A 20,625-nucleotide genomic window follows, 5' to 3' on the forward strand; every position below is an offset into this window, starting at 1 on the left:
TTGTAAATATCCGTAATTTCGACATTTTGTGATCATTTTTTTTTTTTTTTTTTTTTTTCAAAACTCGTTCCGAATAGAGGCGAACATTATACGAGGGCCGAGAGATTTTTCGCGCCATGGGTAAGAGGTGAGGTAGTTGGAGGGAAGAGAAGTGAGCGCAGGGCAATTCGATATTTTAATAAAGAATATTGCAAGGCGTCGCAGCACACTTACTTAGTCACGCTGAACGATTACGATAAATTAACAGGTCTCGCCTTTATTCCTCGCCGTTCCTACTCGGAGAGAGAGAGAGAGAGAGAGAATACTCCATAGGACTCGTAGTAGTCTTTTCCCGATTTTAATTACCAATTTAATTAATCCAAAGAGATCCACTTCATTATTCGTGTCATAATTGGACGATAGATCCGTCGAGAAGGTTGATTATTTATCGATAGAGTTTTAAAGGGGGAAGGGGGAAATTGGAAAACAAAAAAAAAAAAAAAAATACGGAGAGGAAACGACGGAGAAACGGGGTGGTGGGAAAAATAAAAATTGCATAGGAGAAGAAAGTGGACGCAATAAAATGGACGACTCTTGGCTCTTGATGGGGATTATTACGGAGTATTAAGGGGAGGAGGCGCCGTTTCGAACGTATATACATATAAAGTAAAAGTGGTTTACGCGCGGCAAATTTTTCGTTACGGGAAGAAGATGGCCGATTAAGCCGGCCTTTCTCGCGGGCCTTCTTCCGCCCCGTAAGAAGTGGCAGACCGAGCCACGCCATTTTTAAAACTGCGCCCGCCGCAGTTTAAGCGGCCAGGAATATATAAATTTTAACGGCGACCATGTTGCTTCTTAATATCCTCCGTGGCCAGTTTCGTGGCCCCGAGTTATACTGCCTTTCCTAGTACAACACCCGAGATGATGCTGTACTCGCTGCTCGTAATCGTATCGCGCCGGCTTTTGCGGTTTCTTCTTAAATCTTGCTCCGTTCTCACGATACTTTCCACCAATACTTTGTCCCCTTTTATTCCCTTCGAGTTCGAAGAGAGAGAGAGAGAGAGAGAGAGAGAGGGAAATTTCGAAATTATTTATTCGAAGCGATGATCGATTCGAGTATCTGATATCTAAAAATCGAACGGAGAAATTAAATGAGATTATTATCGAGGAGTAATGGTAATCGTCGTATTTCTTCCACTATTTACGACGCGAGTGGAAAAGAGAGGGGGAGGGTGGGAGGGTCGACGCGGTGAAAGAGATATCAGAAACGTGTTTCGGCACATTTTTGCGAATACGCGGGGAGAGAATATAACAAACAAAAGTGCGCGCTTTGTATTTTTCGATGGATTACGATGATGATATTTGTGCGCTTGTATTTCTGAGCGGTTCAAAATTTAATCGGAATTATTCCGTGAAAATTACACGCGTTACAGAGGTCAGAGGAGCTTTGTAATCGGCGATCGAATCGAAACAGTGCAACTCAGCACGCGCATAAATTCATATTTTATCGCAGAATGCATTATGCATCGTTCCGGCATATTTTAGCTGCAGTTTTTGCTCTGTTGCATTTCACCCGCATTAAAATGAACCGCAGAGTTTTGCTATGCAACGTGTTTTTAATCGTGCGCGTTACAGACAGGTTTTGTAAACGGCTCGGTTATTCGAGTACTCTCCGCCACGTTGTTCGCGTATTTTTCGTTTTTCACTGCATCAATACGTCGAATTCATAGAATTTTATTTACTACACTATTCGTTAATTTCTCGTCATTAGAATACCTCGTATATCAATGAATTTTTATGTTTCATCCCCCATCTTTCCTCTCGGCTTCGGGTGTTAATGCTTCTTCGCTCGTCGTCGTTTTTTCTTTTTTTTTTTTTTTTTAATAATTTTAGATAGAATCGATGATAAATCTTCGTTACGTTTTCAAGTATTATTACGGAATAATTGATATCCATAAGCGTTTTAAAATCATAATCACGGGATCCTAAAAATCCTAAAAGCGACAATGATTCTTTCAACGGTGTTTCGCAAAATTTCGTCGATCGAGTGAATTAGCCGGTTGTTACTTCGTAAAACGTTGAATCAAGCTCGTTAAATCGTGCGACGATTTAACAACCGCAAGGAAAAACAAAAAGTTTATTTTCCTGATTATTTCCTGTAATTTTTGTAACGGAATGTAAAATTCCAATCGTTTCGAGCGTTACGCGTAAATAATCTCAGGAGAAAATTTATTTTCTACACACACACACACACGTATATGTATTTTTTTAAAAATTAAAAACTTACGCCTAAACGTTATTACCATTGCCGTAATAATTTATGATATCGTTAATATCTTCCTTCCTCCCCTCCTCTTTTTTCCTTACTATTTATGCAGATAATAAATAAAACGCGTATGAACGCGATAGATTGGTATCTCTTATAGAATCGATAATAATTAATTCGCAATCGAGTATCGGCAATAAAGAGAAGAGAACCGTGAAATATTCATTTTAATACATAGTATATTGTGTCAAAGGTTAAAAAATTGGATGAAAAATAATTTATACGCGCGCGCGATTCGACATAAACACAAACGTGTGTTTCCCCCGGAACAGATATTAAGATTGATTTCAATTATCATTCATGGTGTTACGCAAATTTATATACAAATAAAAAAAACGGCAACACAGTTTACAAAACACGGTAATAAAACGGGCGCCGACTGTTTAAAATGAAACACGATTCGTTTTTGCAATATTTATTTAAAACCATAACGTTTAAAAAGCGTTGGAACTCGGCCCACGAGTTGAAAAACGTATCGCGGCCAACGCGATATTAGCCGTATAATTGAATATAGATCGAGGTGCGAACATTTTTCCAATGTTATTAACAAAATATAAACGGTGAGTAGAATTTTATATAATTGGAAAATTGTTTTCAAATATAATTTCACCTCCGATAAAAAGTGTGCTCCACGCGTTGTTAAACGCCAATTATAAGAGGCATCGCCTATCATTTCCTTAATTTAACGAGCGCAAAACAATTTTATTATAAGGTTCATTAACCACGATTTATAAAAATAAATAGCATAATCCTAACCTCAATTTTTAACTAGCTCGAAAACTTTATCTCTTCATCGACTAATTAATCGCTTAAAATTGTCGTCGAATTTCGAAAAGGAAATTCGTTGTTTCATTTTCGATTCATTCGAGAGACGCAAGATTCCTATATATTTTTCCTATTATTTAATCATCAGGGTCGCTGGTTGAATATTATTTTCCCTCCTTATCTGTTTATTTCGTTTCTTATTGTTGGGAGTCAAGCTCGTAAGTAAAGGAAACATCCCCCCTATCCGACGTGCCACGGAATATTTAATTAGTTTTTCCAGCCGACAGTTGCCGTCCATAAATGTTAATTGCAGATGAAGTGGTAATAAGAAGCCGCCCCCTTCTAGTTCTCGGCGACCCGCCCTTCTCTCGCCCCTTAATTCCTTACACCGCTTAACGAGTGCCCGCAAACATTATCCACCGGCAACCGCCCGCTATAAAAACGCATCTTTCTCTCGTTTGAACGATACACGTTGCGCATCTCCGTCAAATCATCTTCGATCTTAACTCGATCTTAAATCGTATCGAGAGACGAGACGAAGCTCACGCTTTTCACTTGTTCGAAATCGATATCAAATACAGGAGAGGAAAGGGAGAATATCGCTAAATGGTTAGAAACGCTGAGGATTAAATTTAACGAAACGATCGATATTCGATCGTGAAGGAAGAAAAGTATTGATTCGTGGAAATAAAGAAAGTAAGTGGGATTGCTTAAAAAGAAAAACAAAAATCGATGTAAAATACAGGAAAGGAAAGGGAGAATATCGCTAAATGGTTAGAAACGCTGAGGATTAAATTTAACAAAACGATCGATATTCGATCGTGAAGGAAGAAAAGTGTGGATTCGTGGAAATAAAGAAAGTAAGTGAGATTGCTTAAAAAAAAGAAAAATCGATGTGAAATACAGGAAAGGAAAGGGAGAATATCGCTAAATGGTTAGAAAGTAACGCTGAGGATTAAATTTAACGAAACGATCGATATTCGATCGTGAAGGAAGAAAAATGTGGATTCGTGGAAATAAAGAAAGTAAGTGGGATTGCTTAAAAAGAAAAAGAAAAATCGATGTAAAATACAGGAAAGGAAAGGGAGAATATCGCTAAATGGTTAGAAACGCTGAGGATTAAATTTAACGAAACGATCGATATTCGATCGTGAAGGAAGAAAAGTGTGGATTCGTGGAAATAAAGAAAGTAAGTGGGATTGCTTAAAAAAACAAAAATCGATGTAAAATACAGGAAAGGAAAGGGAGAATATCGTTAAATGTTTAGAAAGTAACGCTGAGGATTAAATTTAACGAAACGATCGATATTCGATCGTGAAGGAAGAAAAGTGTGGATTCGTGGAAATAAAGAAAGTAAGTGGGATTGCTTAAAAAGAAAAACAAAAATCGATGTAAAATACAGGAAAGGAAAGGGAGAATATCGCTAAATGGTTAGAAACGCTGAGGATTAAATTTAACGAAACGATCGATATTCGATCGTGAAGGAAGAAAAGTGTGGATTCGTGGAAATAAAGAAAGTAAGTGGGATTGCTTAAAAAAAAAAAAAAAAATCGATGTAAAATACAGGAAAGGAAAGGGAGAATATCGCTAAATGGTTAGAAACGCTGAGGATTAAATTTAACGAAACGATCGATATTCGATCGTGAAGGAAGAAAAGTATTGATTCGTGGAAATAAAGAAAGTAAGTGGGATTGCTTAAAAAAAGAAAAATCGATGTAAAATACAGGAAAGGAAAGGGAGAACATCGCTAAATGGTTAGAAAGTAACGCTGAGGATTAAATTTAACGAAACGATCGATATTCGATCGTGAAGGAAGAAAAGTGTGGATTCGTGGAAATAAAGAAAGTAAGTGGGATTGCTTAAAAAAAAAAAAAGAAAAAGAAAAAGAAAAATCAGAATTTTTTCCCCCCGTTTATTGTCAACGCTTCAGCCTGGGACGGGGAAATCGTGGAAAAATCGTTTGAAGCGTTTCGAGAAGAGAGGAGAGAGGCGAGAAAAAAATCAGTGACGATCCTCGGTCGGAGCGAATAGAAGGGCGGGGGTTGGCCGGTAGAGGGGTCGTAGAGGCAAAGGCAGAAAGAACGGAATTTAATTAAGTAAAATTACTGTCGCGCGAAGAGGCGAGAAGCAAACGGGGCTGGAGGGGAGGCACGGGGCGAGAGGATGTTGGCCGAAAAGGTGGCGATGCAAGACGTTACATGGGGACCGTGGTAGGAAGGAGGGAGGGAGGAGACCCGGCATAATGATCTCATCCCTCGATAAAAACGTGGTATAATAGAAAGTAAACGAATTCGGGAAGCCTCTTGTCTCGCAAAATATTCTTTTTTTTCTCTCCTTTTTCGATTCTTTTTAAGTGGAATAATTTCTTTTTTTTTTTTTTTCAAATCGGACGATACGTGTAAAAAGAAAAAAGAAAAATCTTAAAAATTGCAAGTCGGCATCTACAGAAAGAGGATGGTAAAAGTTTCTTTTCATTTGAGCCTGTAAAAAACTTACGAACAATAATTCTTTCGCATATTCATATTCGATTGCGCTGAAAATTTCTTTGAAAAATCGAGCGACATCGAGAGATCTGCAAAAATCTACGAATTTGAAGAGATTCTTCCAATTTGACGTAGAAAAAGAAAAAAAAAAGAACAAAAAAATAGAGAACGTACGTTTTTACACTCGCTTAACGTGGAATAGGGAGGAGAGGAGGGACTAAATAGGATGGACGGAATTACCCTCTTCGCCTCGACTAGAGTGTAACCGGGAGCGCGCGTTCATCCCGTTGGATCCCATGCAATCACGCGAAACGACCATTTACGCCGCGTTTATGAAAAATAATATCTCCTTCGCTCGGGCGAACAGATCCTCGACGATAGTTTCATCGAGGATGATCGAGGAGACGGAAACGAGTCACTATCCACCTTCGATATTTCGCTGTTACGGTTGAATCATGTCGTCTCACTTGTCACCGTCCGATGCATAATTTATACAAGCTTTCGAAAACGAAGGGGGAGAAGAAGTTGCATGCATCTCTTGAGTTGGCGAAAAGACGAAAGACGAGGACGAAACTTTTCCCTTCAAAGGGCATCCTTTTCCACGTTTTCTCTCTTCAAATTCTTGAAATTATTTTTCGAGAAAACGTGGTTATGTACACTGTAGTTCCAAGCGAGATCGATTATAGATAAGATTGTAGATTTTTAAGCGAAGGCTCGCACAGGTGCTTGGACTTAATTTACATGCGGTGTACGTTAGGGGCATTAACAGGGTGGAGGGGTGACGAAAGCGCAAGCTCGTTTACAATTGGTCTTGTTAGATTTGTGGACACGAAGATGAGCATAGCTCGTAGGCTTAATCTGTGCAAACACGCAAGTCGATCTTGTAGCTGGATTTCGGGGATCGATGGAGGGACTTTGGGCAGAGGGAATTCCGAAAATGGACAGTGAAATCGATATTGCCGGTCGATATTCGACATCACGATTTGGTGATCGTCGAGGTGATTAAATTTTTACGTTGCATTGAAAATATGTGGTGTATCGTATAGAAAGTTCGTTAAGAAAATTCGAAGATCGAAGGATAATCCATTCGCTATATACAATTTTCTCTCCTCTCGAAATTTCCTATTTTCCAGATTTTCGCGATTTAGCAGCACGATTATTACCAGTATCGGATACGTGATAGTAAATTTTTGGCTAATCTTCCAACTCTGCGATGGCCGCATTACGCCTACCGATCGAAGTTTGTTAAGCCTACTATATATCAGCACTCTGTTGGGAAATGTTAGAATTTGACGACGCGGAGGCTTAGCGTGATTTGTCGATTCGAGAAACGCTGTTGTAACGCTGTTGCGTAAGGCGCGGCCTACCATTATCTGCTTGTTGTCATCGTCGATTAATTAAATGGAAAAAACTACTTTAAAAATCGTGTTAATAATCTCCACAATCTCCAGGGACAACAAACATTCGCAACGAACGAAATTTGCAACAAACAGTTTTAGTGAGCGAAGCGGAAATTTCTAATGTTGTTAGACTATCGTTTGATTAAAAAAAAAAATCAAACCGAGATGTATGGACAAACTTTGCAGAGAAATATTTATATTTATCCGCCCATACCTTTTCCAATCCCAGATAGAACCATCGTCCATAATTTTATTCGCTCCGCTCGAAATAAAAATCGATTCTTCGTCTCGAGAGATCGAAGAATGGAAGCACGGGGATTCGTCTCTCGAAGCTAAGCCGATCAATTTGGAAAATTATAATTTAATATATCGGAAAAAATGGGTGGTTTGGGAGGCTTACGCACGAGAGATCGGGCGAGAGATCCGTTCTATCTGAGATCGTAGGTAGCGGTAATGAAGATGGCTGGTAGGCCTACCTTGGTCGAATACAAGGCAGCGGGTGGTCTTGGCAGCGAGTCCCGGGGGCAGAGCGAACCTGTAGGCCGGGCCCAGCGACAGCCCTAGCCCGAGCCCGAGCGCCTCCGCGCCGCATCGGCCCCCGAACACAGGCCCCACTAGAATCACCCACATAACAACGGTCATCAGTCATCAACATCATTTATATATATCACATATTACATAGTATATACATTTACATAGTTTTATATATATATATATATGGAGAGAGGGGGGAGGGAGAGGGAGAGAGAGAGAGATTTCACATGCAAACTTTTTTATACATCACGTGGATCGGATTACAAATTACGAAAAGATTAAAAGAATGGAATAGATTCGTGTGTGTGTGTATGTATATATGTATATATATATATATATATTTTTATATAATAATCTCGTGATTAAAAGTATATGATGCGTCCTGCGTGGAATTTTTATTGCGACATATCGTACGGTCCGATGGATCTGTCAAAGGATATTTTTTTGTATATAGGTTTTTGGTATTAAAGGACGAGCATTTTAAGAACATTCTATCGTGGCTTTAATTCGGCGGATATGAATTTCAATCGTAGGGTTGCCTCGGATCAGAAAGGGTAATCAACCGCCTGCCACGTGCTGACTCGATGCCAAAAAAAACCAATATAGCCGTTTCGTCCAGGCAATGACGACTTGCTAATATCGATAACCCGCATCGTAATAACTGTTCCATTTCCATTTCGTTCGTTTCGTCCAATCGATCGAACTTAATTTTTAATTTTCGAAATTAGAATTCGTTCTTCGAGGCGTGAGAAATCTTGAAATTTGTAAAAATTATTTATTTATTTATTTATTTTTTTTTTAATAGAAAATAAGTTTTCAATAACTTCCTAAACGTCAAATATCTTAACGAGGCGTGAGAAATCTTGGAATTTGTAAAAATTATTTATTTATTTATTTATTTATTTTTAATAGAAAATAAGTTTTCAATAACTTCCTAAACGTCAAATATCTTAACGAGGCGTGAACAAAATTTTATTTCTGTTGAAAATTGTACACAAGCCGAGGACTCGTTTCGCTTCAACTTCTCCGTAATTGTATTCTTGGGTGAAAGGCGAAGGGAAATGGAAAAGAACACCTCGTGGAAAAATACGAAAGAAAAGAATATCTAAGCAAAAAAAAAAAGGGGGAGGGGGGGCAGCTTCCGCGTTTCGTTTCCGTGGAAAGGAAACACGTCATGTGCCTAAGCCACAATCTAAATTCATGTTTCGGGGAGGATAAATGCAGCGGGCATAATGGCAGGGGCTTAACACACTTTTAAAAAATTCAGATGCCTTTGAGATGCAGAGCGCGGAGCTCTCTCTCTCTCCCTCTCTCTCTCTCTCTCTCTCTCTCTCTCTCTGGCTCCACCCTCCTCGAGACTTTTAGTAGCTTATACGCTGATTAAGACACCCGATACAATTAGGCAGCGAAAAGAACCTCAAAGACGGTTCCCTCTCTTTACCTGGTGATCCTTTGCCCCTTTAACAGGCTGTACGAAACGTTTAACGGTTGCGTTGGCAACAAGAAAGCTTTTCTCTTTAAGAAATTTGACAGCGATCTCCGGGACATCAACTTCTTCTTCGTTCCATCGAAGAAAGATAATCGTGAACGAAGTTTGTTTTCTCTCTCTCTCTCTCTCTCTTTTTCAAAAATTTTGTATCGTTTCTCGATTGCGCTCCAGAAAAGGGGAATAAAAATAAGAGAGAAAGGAGATATTTATTTTTACAACGGAGATATCATCTATTTCTTTTTTGATCGAATTATCGAAATTGGCCCTATCGTTGCAAATTGGTAGCTCGCAATATTGCGTAGCTCTAACGTAATTCCATCGACGTTATATTTAATAATAATAATAATATCGCAACAGTTTACCCAATTACGGATAAATATAATTAAATACAAAACTAAATGAAGTTGTGCAACTACTATAACTATATATATATATGTAACAACAAATTAGCGTAACCAAATTATCATTACCCGATTTTTGAAATAAAAACTTTCGAAAACTAATCGAAAATAATACAATTCCACAAAATAATAGTAATAACAATAACAACAACAATAATAATAATAATAATTGGAAAATTATTATTTTGCGAATCAGGATTTTTCGCTTGAACTCAGAATCGTTACTAAGTAGCTTCTTTTGGTAAGAAGAGGGAGGGGGGAAAAAGGAAAAAAAAAGAAAGAAAGAAAGAAAGAGGAGATTCAATGTACATACAATGTTGTACAGCCTCTGTTGAAACACGAGGCGGACAGGCAGGCTGATACAGGGTGTCAGAAATAGCCGAGACGAGGAGGTAGGGTAGAAAGCGAATCGACTAACAGTGCAAACAGGCAAGGAACAACGTCAGTCCTTGCACCGAAGCCAAAGCAGCGAGTCTCGCTTTCTCGATGAATTATTCAAGGTTCTTGATCCGGTCTCTCAACCGTATAAACCGACAGACGGATTCCCGTCCTCTCAATCGACCAGCTACCGATTTTTTCCTTCCTACCCAGGAGCTTCCTTCTCGCTCTTCCCCTCTCCCACTCTCTCTCTCTCTCTCTCTCTCTCTCTCTCTTTTCGTTCCCCTAAGTTCTGGCCTGGCCCTCTCCCTTCTTGCGAGTATGTCGACCAGATTAAGATCGCAGAATCGACTGTCAGCTGCGGTGATCACGATGCGCAACAATCGCACGGTTCAGAATCGTTTTGTGCACCATGTTAGGCAGTCTTCTGTTTTCCCTTGTTTCCCTTTTGCTTCTACTTCATTCTTCTTCTTCTTCTTCTTCTTCTTCTTTTTTTGGGGTTTTTTTTTTTTAATTCTCTTCATCATTCACGTATTTGAATGTTAGAGATAGGGGTGGAATTGGATATTCGAAATTCATAATATTTTGAGTTTTCGAAAGTTTTAGTTTCGCGATTCGAAACTTTAGAAATTTAGGGATAGTTGGAATAGGATGGGAATTAAAAATGGGAAACTCGAATTCTTCAAATTTTCCAAAATTTTAAAAACAAAAAATTTTTGCTTTTATGATTCGAAAGTTTCGATAATCAGGATGAGATAAAATTAACGTGAGATGATACGTGAGATGACGCTAGCAGTATTCAAAACTCGAAAAATTTTAAATTTTTGAGGTACTTTTAAAAAATTCTCTAATTAAATAATTCGACGAAAATAAAAGAGAAGAAACTGGATATGAAATTTTCTATATATTATTTTTATGTTTCGAAAATTTTTCACCCAACGAAATGAAATGAAAAACTAACAATTATTTTGAACTATTCTCGAACTTTTTTATACTTTCCATTTTCCTACGATACGAAAATTCTTGATATTTCAATTTTCGAATTCTCATCCCCACGAGGATGAATGAAAAGTAGAGGAAGACGTAAGAATGAAAGAATTCTCATCGATGTGCCTGAAACACGATTCAACACCGATGACCTGCACGTCCTGCACCGAACTGCATACACGCGTGGACGACGTGGCATGAAAAGACGAGGTCATTCTTTCGCAAGAATGAGCAATGCGTCGGAAAGGAAGAGAGCTCGGTTACTCCTCTCGGAGAACAAGTAGTAGAAGACGAGACGTTCAGACTGTGCGAGTGGAGAGTGGATTGTGTTGCGGCGAGTTAGCCGGCTCAATTCCTGGCGTGAGACCTTCTTATCCAACGCTCTAACGGTACCATATCGAAATGAATGCAAAAGGAAGAACACGCTTACTCTCTTTACTTAAACGTAAAAAACAACGTTTAATTGTCCATTTAAAATATTCATCGTAGAAAACGATGTGTACAACAATCGTGAATATGCGTCACAGATTTTTTAATATTCGTCGAGGTTAGAGAATAAAGGTGGCTCGATAATTTATTATTCAAAGCGTCGAAGCGAGTAAACGTTATCCGAGGTTATTTTAACCGAAACGTAACAAAGTTATTACGTTTAAACTAATAATATTCAAAATTTTAACTAATTAATTTTTCGAAAGGTTCAATCAAAGTATCCAATTAAACGAATAGTATCTAAATTTGAACACGTGGATTCTCCAATATATACTTTAATTGTACCGAATATATATCGCGAATATAAAGTATAAATGAAATCGTTACTATATTCATTAAATCGCACGTTTGCGTACGTTAAACGTTTATCGATGGATAGGAAAATCGATTAATCTCGACGTCTTGCGTGTTTGAAAAATGTGTCTCGTGTAACGCGCGAATGGCGTGTCACCTGGTTGCTCGAACTCAGAACGGGAAAACGGGAAAGGTGGACAAGAGGCATCGAGGCTGTTGAATGATAATCGACGTCGATTTTCACTGTAACAGCCGGCTTGTATCGATTGTGGAAAGACTAATGGCCAACGTGGTTAACCGTATTATCCCACGGCGGAAGTCCGCCAGTTCAAACGGGGACATAAATAGCGGCGGTTCCCGAAATCGTCTGTTTCAATATTAGTTTAACGATCGTGGATATAGAATCCGATACGAATGCCCTGCTTCCACTTATTATCGGTGGCAAGATACGTTCGCCAATCCGCAATTTCGAAAGTTTGCTTAAACTTGAATTTTTAATTTTCAAAAAAAAAAAAAAAAAAAAAAAANAAAAAAAAAAAAAAAAAAAAAACGAAACGAAAATACATCGAGAACAACGTTATTCTTAACATAGTTCTCTCAACAACAAAAATTAAGACGAATAAGCGAAATGTTTCTGTTTTACGAATCGTTTATCACTTACTAAGAAAATGATATTAGAAATTTATTTAGTTAGTTTTAAAAGGTACAATTATTTTTAATAAAACGTCCATTTTCGTAATTTCGTTATTAAGAAGATTTAAATATATATACACGTAAGTGTGGAACAAATGTAATATAGAAAGAGGCTAGAACTTGGTACGATATCGTGCAAAGAATAAGGGAAGCGAAGAGAGGTTGTCGGATTCTTTATTAATTTTACAACTTTTTCATAAAGCAACGAGCCGCCAGGATTTGATATACTCGCGCATAGTTTAGTGAATATTGACGGTGGATCTCATACCCTCCACCTTTCCACCCCCTCCCCCACCTCCTCAAAAACCTTTATCCGCGCTCGCTTCTTATCGGGTGGTTCCTGGTCAAAACGGTATACCCCGGTTTTTCATAGAAATTCCCGGGATTTTTTGGCCTCCTAACTTTCTAGCGATTCCTCGGCCAGATTGGCGATCGAGCGAAAGTGAGAGTCGGAGCAGAGGATGGCCCAAAGTTTCTCAGGGCGTTCAAGTTTCACGGTGGTTGATATTTCATACAGAGTGTGTGCAACGGTGTACCCCTTCGTCGGCCGGCTCACTACCTAATTCCACCTATATTATTCACCCAATGTTACAATGTACCTTTTCTCCACCTGTGTACAATTCGTCTGAGTGAAAAAGTGTGGTTTCGCGTCCGGCTCGAAATATATATTCGCTCGACCATAAATGTATTTTTCGTTTATTCGTTTTCGCTTCGATCCCCTTTTCTTTTCCAAACTTTTCGCCCTTTCTTTTCCTCGTAATTCTCTCGTCCCCCGGGGGAGGGGGGAGGAACTTAAGATTTTGAGACGGAAAATTGAAAGAGAATAACGATAACGAAAAAGAGAGAGGCAGAGAAATTGAAACTAAACATTATCGAAAAGAATTTTAACAATTGTTAAAGAGGAAGGATGGATGGTCTCGATTTTCCCGAGAAAAAAAAGAAAAAGAAAAAGCGGGTGGATTTAATTAGAGGGGAAGTAGGGAAGGGCAAAAGGTCGGAGGATCGTTTCGGTCGCAGAAGAGAGTGGAGCGTATCATTAGCGTCAAGCGGTACTCGAAGGATCTCGCAAGATCGTTCGGAGCTCGAGGAACTCGGGGAGGCTATGGAGGCAGCTCGTAAAGTAAAGTGGGCCCCGGTGTCGTGGGGACAGGCGGAGAAAATACAGGCGAAGTCAAACACAAGCCGCCTGTGTCCTCTTTTGCATTAAACGCGCATTCCGTGGCAAACGATTAAGACCTAAGAGAAACCGCTTGTCCAACGCCGCCGCTTGGCCCCCGAACCGACCAACCAATGAATGTCCTTATTGTCCTACCGTGAGAACTCGAGGCACGCGCTTCTCGCCGAATGAATTCGATATAATTAAATAAATTATACAGGAACGGCCGACTTCGCTTTCGCGCCATTCCCTCCTTCTTTTTTCTTTTCTTTTTTTTTTTTTTCTTTTTTTTTTTTATTACACGCGCATCCTCGAACGCGTACGATCTTCTTTTCCTTCCCTGCGAAAACTCCGTGTTCTCCTCCTCCTCGCCAAGTAAGGAATGTATTCCTTGCTTTATGCAAATTATTACGTACTCCGTTCAACAGGGGAGGGAAAAGTTATCGCGTATGGCTTTTTATAACACGTTTGCGCGTTTAAATTCGATTGTTTCTGTTGGCAAAGAGCGAGTAATATAGTTAGCAATAATGATCGAGGATTTTATTCTATTCGATCCGCGGAATATATGGTCTTTCTCTCTCTCTCTCTCTCTCTCTCTCTCTCTCTCTCTCTCTCTCTCTCTCTCTCGTCTTTTCGAAAGAGAAAAATGAATTGTTGGAAATTCACGCGACAGCGGTGACGGCAGAGAATCATCGTCGACGCTGTATCGTTTTTAAAAATATGCAACGATATCGCGTTACTTTCCTCCAACTCGTGTTACTTTCAGCGTTTATCTAGCGTTTACTCCTAAACCTGACGTGTCGTGAGACTGAAAAACCGTGGAACTGGGTAATTCGAGAAGAGAAACCATATTGCATACCGTGCCAACCTATCGTAACGTTTTAAAGAAACGTTTTTTTATTCTTTTTTATCTTATTTATTTATTTTATTATTTAATTATTATATATATTTATTTTTTTTTATCTTATTCCCAACAATTAAAAATCGTCTCGTCGCGAAACTTCCTCTATTTTAATATGCAATAGCATATCCTCATTGTCCTCAACGACGAAAAGATTATTCAGTTTTCACTCAGTATCAATTTGACCGATGGACAAGATAAAAGAAGGTATGGAAAAGAAAGTGTAATTAAAATTAATTCCGAAAAGTATATAAAAGTAATAAAACCGGTGGAATAAATATCAAAGTAGATATCAGCTCATTGGGGCGAACAGGTTGGTAGAAATACTGAGCTTTATCGGAGATCTCGTACAAAATGGTAGAGAACAAGCTGTCTACTAATGCTTGTGTAATCCTATAAGCGGTATAAGTCCCGATGACTGGTCGGAATAATACCGATAGGCCGTTCTACCCTCTTTGTCCCGCTCGCTCTATTCGCTCCTCCACCGTCCCGTTGCACGCAACCCTTCCTACCAAAAACCCTTCCCACCGCCACCGTTTCAAAGGACCAACTTTTCAAAGGCAAATGTTTCCACTTCGAAACGCTCTTCACACCCAAATTTAGAAATCGGAAATTTTATATAAGCCGTTTGAATTTTTTATCGATAATCGGGCACAAATTTTTTATAGGGTTAAAATATAATATAATCGTTAAAAAAACAATTTTATTTTTCGATGTTTCTGAAACATCATAGACGAAGAATTAGAGGAAGAAAATCATTTTTTTTTTTTTTTTTTATTGTACGATGTATGACGAAGTCACCCAAATTTAGAAATCAGAAATTTTATATAAGCCGTTTGAATTTTTTATCGATAATCGGGCACAAATTTTTATAGGGTTGATAAAATCGTTGAAAAAACAATCTTACTTTTCGATGTTTTTGAAACATCATAGACGAAGAATTAAACGAAGAAAATTATTTTTTTTTTTTCCATTATATGATGTAAGTCACACCCAAATTTAAAAATCAGAAAGTTTATATAAGCCGTTTGAATTTTTTATCGATAATCGGGCACAAATTTTTATAGGGTTGATAAAATCGTTGAAAAAACAATCTTACTTTTCGATGTTTTTGAAACATCATAGACGAAGAATTAGAGGAAGAAAATTATTTTTTTTTTTTTTTATTGTACGATGTATGGCGAAGTCACCCAAATTTAGAAATCGGAAATTTTATATAAACCGTTTGAATTTTTTATCGATAATCGGGCACAAATTTTTATAGGGTTGATAAAATCGTTGAAAAAACAATCTTACTTTTCGATGTTTTTGAAACATCATAGACGAAGAATTAAACGAAGAAAATTATTTTTTTTTTTCCATTATATGATGTAAGTCACACCCAAATTTAAAAATCAGAAAGTTTATATAAACCGTTTGAATTTTTAATCGATAATCGAGCACAAATTTTTATAGGGTTGATAAAATCGTTGAAAAAACAATCTTACTTTTCGATGTTTCTGAAACATCATAGACGAAGAATTAGAGGAAGAAAATCTTTTTTTTTTCCATTGTACGATGTATGACGTAGTCACACCCAAATCAGAAATTTTATAAACACCGTTTGAATTTTTAATCAATAATCGGATACTCGGGCATAAATTTTTATAGAGACGCGTTGATAAAATCGTTGAAAAAACAATCTTACTTTTCGATGTTTCTGAAACATCATAGACGAAGAATTAGAGGAAGAAAATCATTTCTTTTTTCATTGTATGACGAAGTTGCAGCACCGCTCGAAGGAGGAGGATATTTTTTACTCGGTTTGGAGTAAGTACAAGGATGGCCTTTTTTTCCTCGTTTAACGAGGATTCTCGGCTGTTAAACACTCGGTTGAACGTAGCAAGTACATAGAACCCTCGTTTGACTCTGTTCGCCTCCCAGGCAACCAAGGCTGGCTGCGTCGGTGTTCCCTTCAGTTGGTAGTTGTGGAGGAAGGGAATCGGATGCGAGAGGATCTTTTCCCTGTAATTAATTTAAGAGGGCTCGCTCGAGGTACTCCTCTTGGCGGGCAATGTCTGACTAGATCTAGCGAGAGTTTCGTGGCATCTCGCGGATCACCGAGAAAACGAAGAGGGGCCTCTCTTCTCGTCTCCTCCTTATCGGCCTTCGTTCACCCTACGCACCTTCGCCTAGTTTTCTTCTCGATCTCCCCTCCCATCTCATCCTCCTTCAAGCTTGTTAAGACGAGTGATACGTAACACGATACAAGTTGCGCTCTCGTCACGATTTATAGAGAGAGAAAAAAAAAAAAAAAGATGGAAGAAAGATATAGAAGAAATTAATTCTCGACGAGACGATTCAGATTTTTCAAAACGAAAAAGCTTAGAGAACGAAACTTGTCGTGCATTTGGTTTTCTGATCGATTATTTATTAATTATTTAATAAATCAGAAAAATTCGATTTTTAAACGTTTTCTACTTCGCTCGAAGTCGAAAAGTGGGCATTCACAATTGAGAGAAGAAAAAAAGATTCCAATTCCAATTTTTAAATTCCTTCTCCGTCTGAGGACGGTTGTTAATTATTCAATCAAAGCGAGAAAGTTACAAAGCGATGAAGCTTTTTTTTTTTTTTTTTTTTTTTTTTAAAAAAAAAGGCTACGCAAGTATTCTTCTCGCGTTGTCGCGGGTTATAAGGCGGGCGTTAAGCCCGTGTTACCGAAAAGGGAGATACAAAAAGGACGAAGGGAGGGGAAGATCGAGAGATGCCAGGTACTCAGGAAGCGGGAGTATAGTAAAGGAAGAAAAAGAGCGTCGGGGAAGGGAGCGCGTGGTAATCCAAGATTTATTCTCGCAGACTGTGACAGCGGGGCCGGTGCTTCTAGCACGATTTAAGGGCTACCGGATTCCTCACCGCTTTTGCCAACACTTGCCACTGATCTGCCGAGGAAACGGGAAACCGATAGCCACAACACCATGCTACACCATCGTACCTCGACGAAAACGAATTTTTTTTACAGCAATGAAATACAGAAACTATTTTTCTTTGTTCCTATCTAAAAAAAAGTATTAAAAATTATATATAAAACGAAATAATTAATCGATTCTCGCGAGATGTTTTTCGATATTATTATTATTATTATTATTATTAATCATCAAAAGTCATTACTTTGATGAAAATAATAGCGATTGACGAAGATTAGATGATTAGAGGGCAAGATTAATAAACGAAACAAACGTGACAAATTATCCTGTATGACAAAGAAAAGATCGAAGGAACAAGTTTAACACTTTATAACGGAATAACAACAACGTTTCGTATACCCGTGCACGAATCTTTACATCCATGTATCCGTAAGAACGGTAAAGATGAAACATGTATATATATATATATATATTTATATATACGTTTGATCTGTGCAGAAATCCCGTGTAGGATCGCGCAATTATACATAGATATTCGTGAATACATCTTCAACAGCGTATAATCTTCTTGAGACGCGATGAAGTGTGAAAGAGGCGGAGGAGAGAAAGAGAGAGAGAGAGAAGGAGAGAGAGAGAGAGGAGTCGGAACGTGATAAATCGTCGCGGCCAATGGTAGCCGGCCGATCTCCTCGATTAAAGTAAAATATATGGCAGCTTTAATTACGAAGAGATTTCGGAACGCGACTGGCCAAAGTATTATACTCGCGCGCGAGAGAAGAGAAAGGGGAGAAAGAGAGAGAGAGAGAGAGAAAGAGAGAGAGAGAGAGAGAGAGAGAGAGAGGAGGGAGAGGCGAAGGAATGAAAGAGGGGATGAGGGGGGCAACGTAGAAAGGAGAATAGCGGTAGAGGATGGTCAGGAAAGGGAGACGATGGGCCCAGAGGGGCGACCTCTCAGATGCATTATTCATGGACTGTGAGAAGATACGATATGATCCAATATGTGGCTGCGCGCCCATACCCGTTAAATATGCCCAACCTGAGGAGATACCGGCGAGCAACACACCTCCTTCCTAATCTGCTGAAAATTGGTCCACGAATTTTCGAGTAATTTGCCGTGGAAAGATAGCTTGTTCGCGCCATCGATAGGATCTCCCTCCCTTTCCACCACGTATACCATGTTTCATCGAGATTAAACTCCCCTCTATCGTATCCTTGATCCTTCGAACACGTTCGATGGATCGTGGCGTTAAACGCGATGATTTTTTTTTTTATTACATCTTTTATGTCAATGAAATTCGACGGAGCGGGTGATATAATTAGGCGGCCTTGGTCGCGATGAAAATTAATCAAAAAATTGTTTTTTCTTCTTCCTCTCCTCTTCCTCCTTGGTTTCTGCGCTTTTTAAGAAGTCGACATTCGACGAGGATCGCGCGCCATCATCGAAGAGCGTTAACTCGCGCACTCGAGTCCGCGCGAAATATTCTCGAGAGTTTCCGCTGGCGTGAACCAAAGTGGCAAGATTTACCGCGGGGGGAGGGAGAGGAGGAAACTTTGAAACGGGAAAATAAACGGTGCGAGAGGACAGAGAGGCAGATCCAGGTGGTTCGATGTTCCGACAGTTTTCACGCGCAAACAAACACGCGAGTGGTTGCCACTTTGAAATTTTCCCAAAGATACTGAACACCCACCATGCATATATGCGCCAAATGGCGCATTATACTCCTTCGATCCCTGTATTTATAATATTATCTATTACGAATTATTTTCTCTCTCTCTCTCTCTCTCTCTCTCTCTCTCTCTCTCTCTCTCTCTCTCTCTCTCTCTCTCTCTCTTATTTCCTTTCGCCTCGAAACTTTACTTTCGCTTGCCCGAATACAATTTTAAATTTGCAAAAGAACGTCGCGATGCGAGAGAAATTAGGTTTTTCGCCGCTCGTTTCCTTTTTTCCTAGATTAAAAGGTTAAAATGATCGAGCGGATGGTACAACGCGGTATTCCGCGATTCCGCAGCGTTACAACAGCGAGATGCATACTTGCACGCCGCAGAAATCGAGGCGGCGCGCAGCAACGCAGGCCGCGGTGAAACGTATTAACACACAATGAGATAGTTTTGTTCCACGGCTCCTTGGAAGCCGTGGGCTTGTTTCGCTTCTCTCCTTGTTCAAAGCACGTTCCATACCCACGGATATCGGTCTACCCGGTGTTCGAAAATTCTCCTTCCACCTGTCATTCCCCGCGAATTTTATATATATACATCATGAAAAACGAAACGATTTCGAGAGAAAAATTTTCTTTTCCTTTTCTCTAGGTTTGTAAAGATTTGTCTCGCGATAAACGGTAAAAAATGGCGTACAATGTGGAATAATCGTAAAATCTCTCCCCGTTTCGGTATCTCGAATAATGCAATTCCTTTCGAATAAATGGAATATCGAATAATTGGGGAAACAAGAAGAAAAAAGAAAAGCAAGAGTGGAGGAAAGAGCGAAAGGGCGAAGATTGCGAGCGAGAAAGATATTACCAGGTTTGGTAATCGACGAATGTAAACGGCAATTCGTAAAATTAGTGCTCGTATTACCGGACATTATTCCGTTAATTGGGAACGGTACACGGTTACGTTACAGAGACGTAGAGTTTCGACGGGGAGGTTCAAGAGAAACGGACTTAAAATTTTATTCGTAATTTTTCTCGTTCGTATAAAAAACTATATTATTATTTTCGTCCAACTAATTATCGAATGAACAACGCAAAAGGATGCCGAGAGAAATTTTCTTGGGGCGTGTATATGTATTAATGCACGATATTATTACACGTTTTTTTATTATTGTACATTTTTTTAAACGTGTTAATATTGAAATGTAACGAGAGGAACGAGCCGATGCCGATGAATATTTAACGAACACCGCTTGTATGGATGGCTCACAAAGGACAGACCATCGGGTATCCCCTTTGCACGAAACTTGCCGTGGACCATTGTGCGCGGACGTTTTGATAAATTACCGAATAATTGTCAAATGTTAGAAAACAACAAAGTCGATGCCGACACCGGCAAAAAACTCAAGTCCCAAGTCGGAACAATCCGAAGCGTTTACTACTTTTGTTAAACGTGTGCGAACGGTTGTTCGAACACGCCAATGATTACGCTCCCCAGATATTTATTTTCGTCTCTGTGAAGGTAAATTTTAATTCTTTGATTAAAAAAAAAAAAAAAAAAAAACGTTCTTAAATAATTCGTAATTAATCCAGATATTTTTTTGTACGAGATAGACAAAATAAATGCAGGATCTATAAAACAGGTAAGAGATAGATGACACGTGTGATGACAGAGAATAAGATATCGATCGATATCGATGATTATTTTTGTGTATGTTGTTCACCTAAGAGATATTTCTCTGCATTTGCGATCTTGTGATACAAGGACCAATTCTCAAGCATTGTTGCATCTGACTCA

General features: G+C 38.9%; 1 protein-coding gene across 5 annotated transcripts in view; it reads right to left on the bottom strand.

Moving 5' to 3' along the window:
* The window catches only part of LOC122719712 (E3 ubiquitin-protein ligase Rnf220-like), a 140,197-nt gene that overhangs the window by 95,870 nt on the left and 23,702 nt on the right, over nucleotides 1–20,625 (bottom strand). For 4 of the 5 annotated variants that reach the window (XM_043945767.1, XM_043945770.1, XM_043945769.1 and 1 more), the window contains one exon: nucleotides 7,430–7,567. The exons of the other annotated variant lie outside the window; for it this stretch is intronic. In XM_043945767.1, coding sequence (XP_043801702.1) covers nucleotides 7,430–7,567 — 138 coding nt within the window. The remainder of the gene's footprint in view (nucleotides 1–7,429; nucleotides 7,568–20,625) is intronic. 5 annotated transcript variants of the gene reach the window in all.

This window comes from Apis laboriosa, unplaced genomic scaffold (assembly GCF_014066325.1).
Source record: "Apis laboriosa isolate Shangri-la unplaced genomic scaffold, ASM1406632v1 scaffold9_cov152, whole genome shotgun sequence".
Lineage (NCBI taxonomy): Eukaryota > Metazoa > Arthropoda > Insecta > Hymenoptera > Apidae > Apis > Apis laboriosa.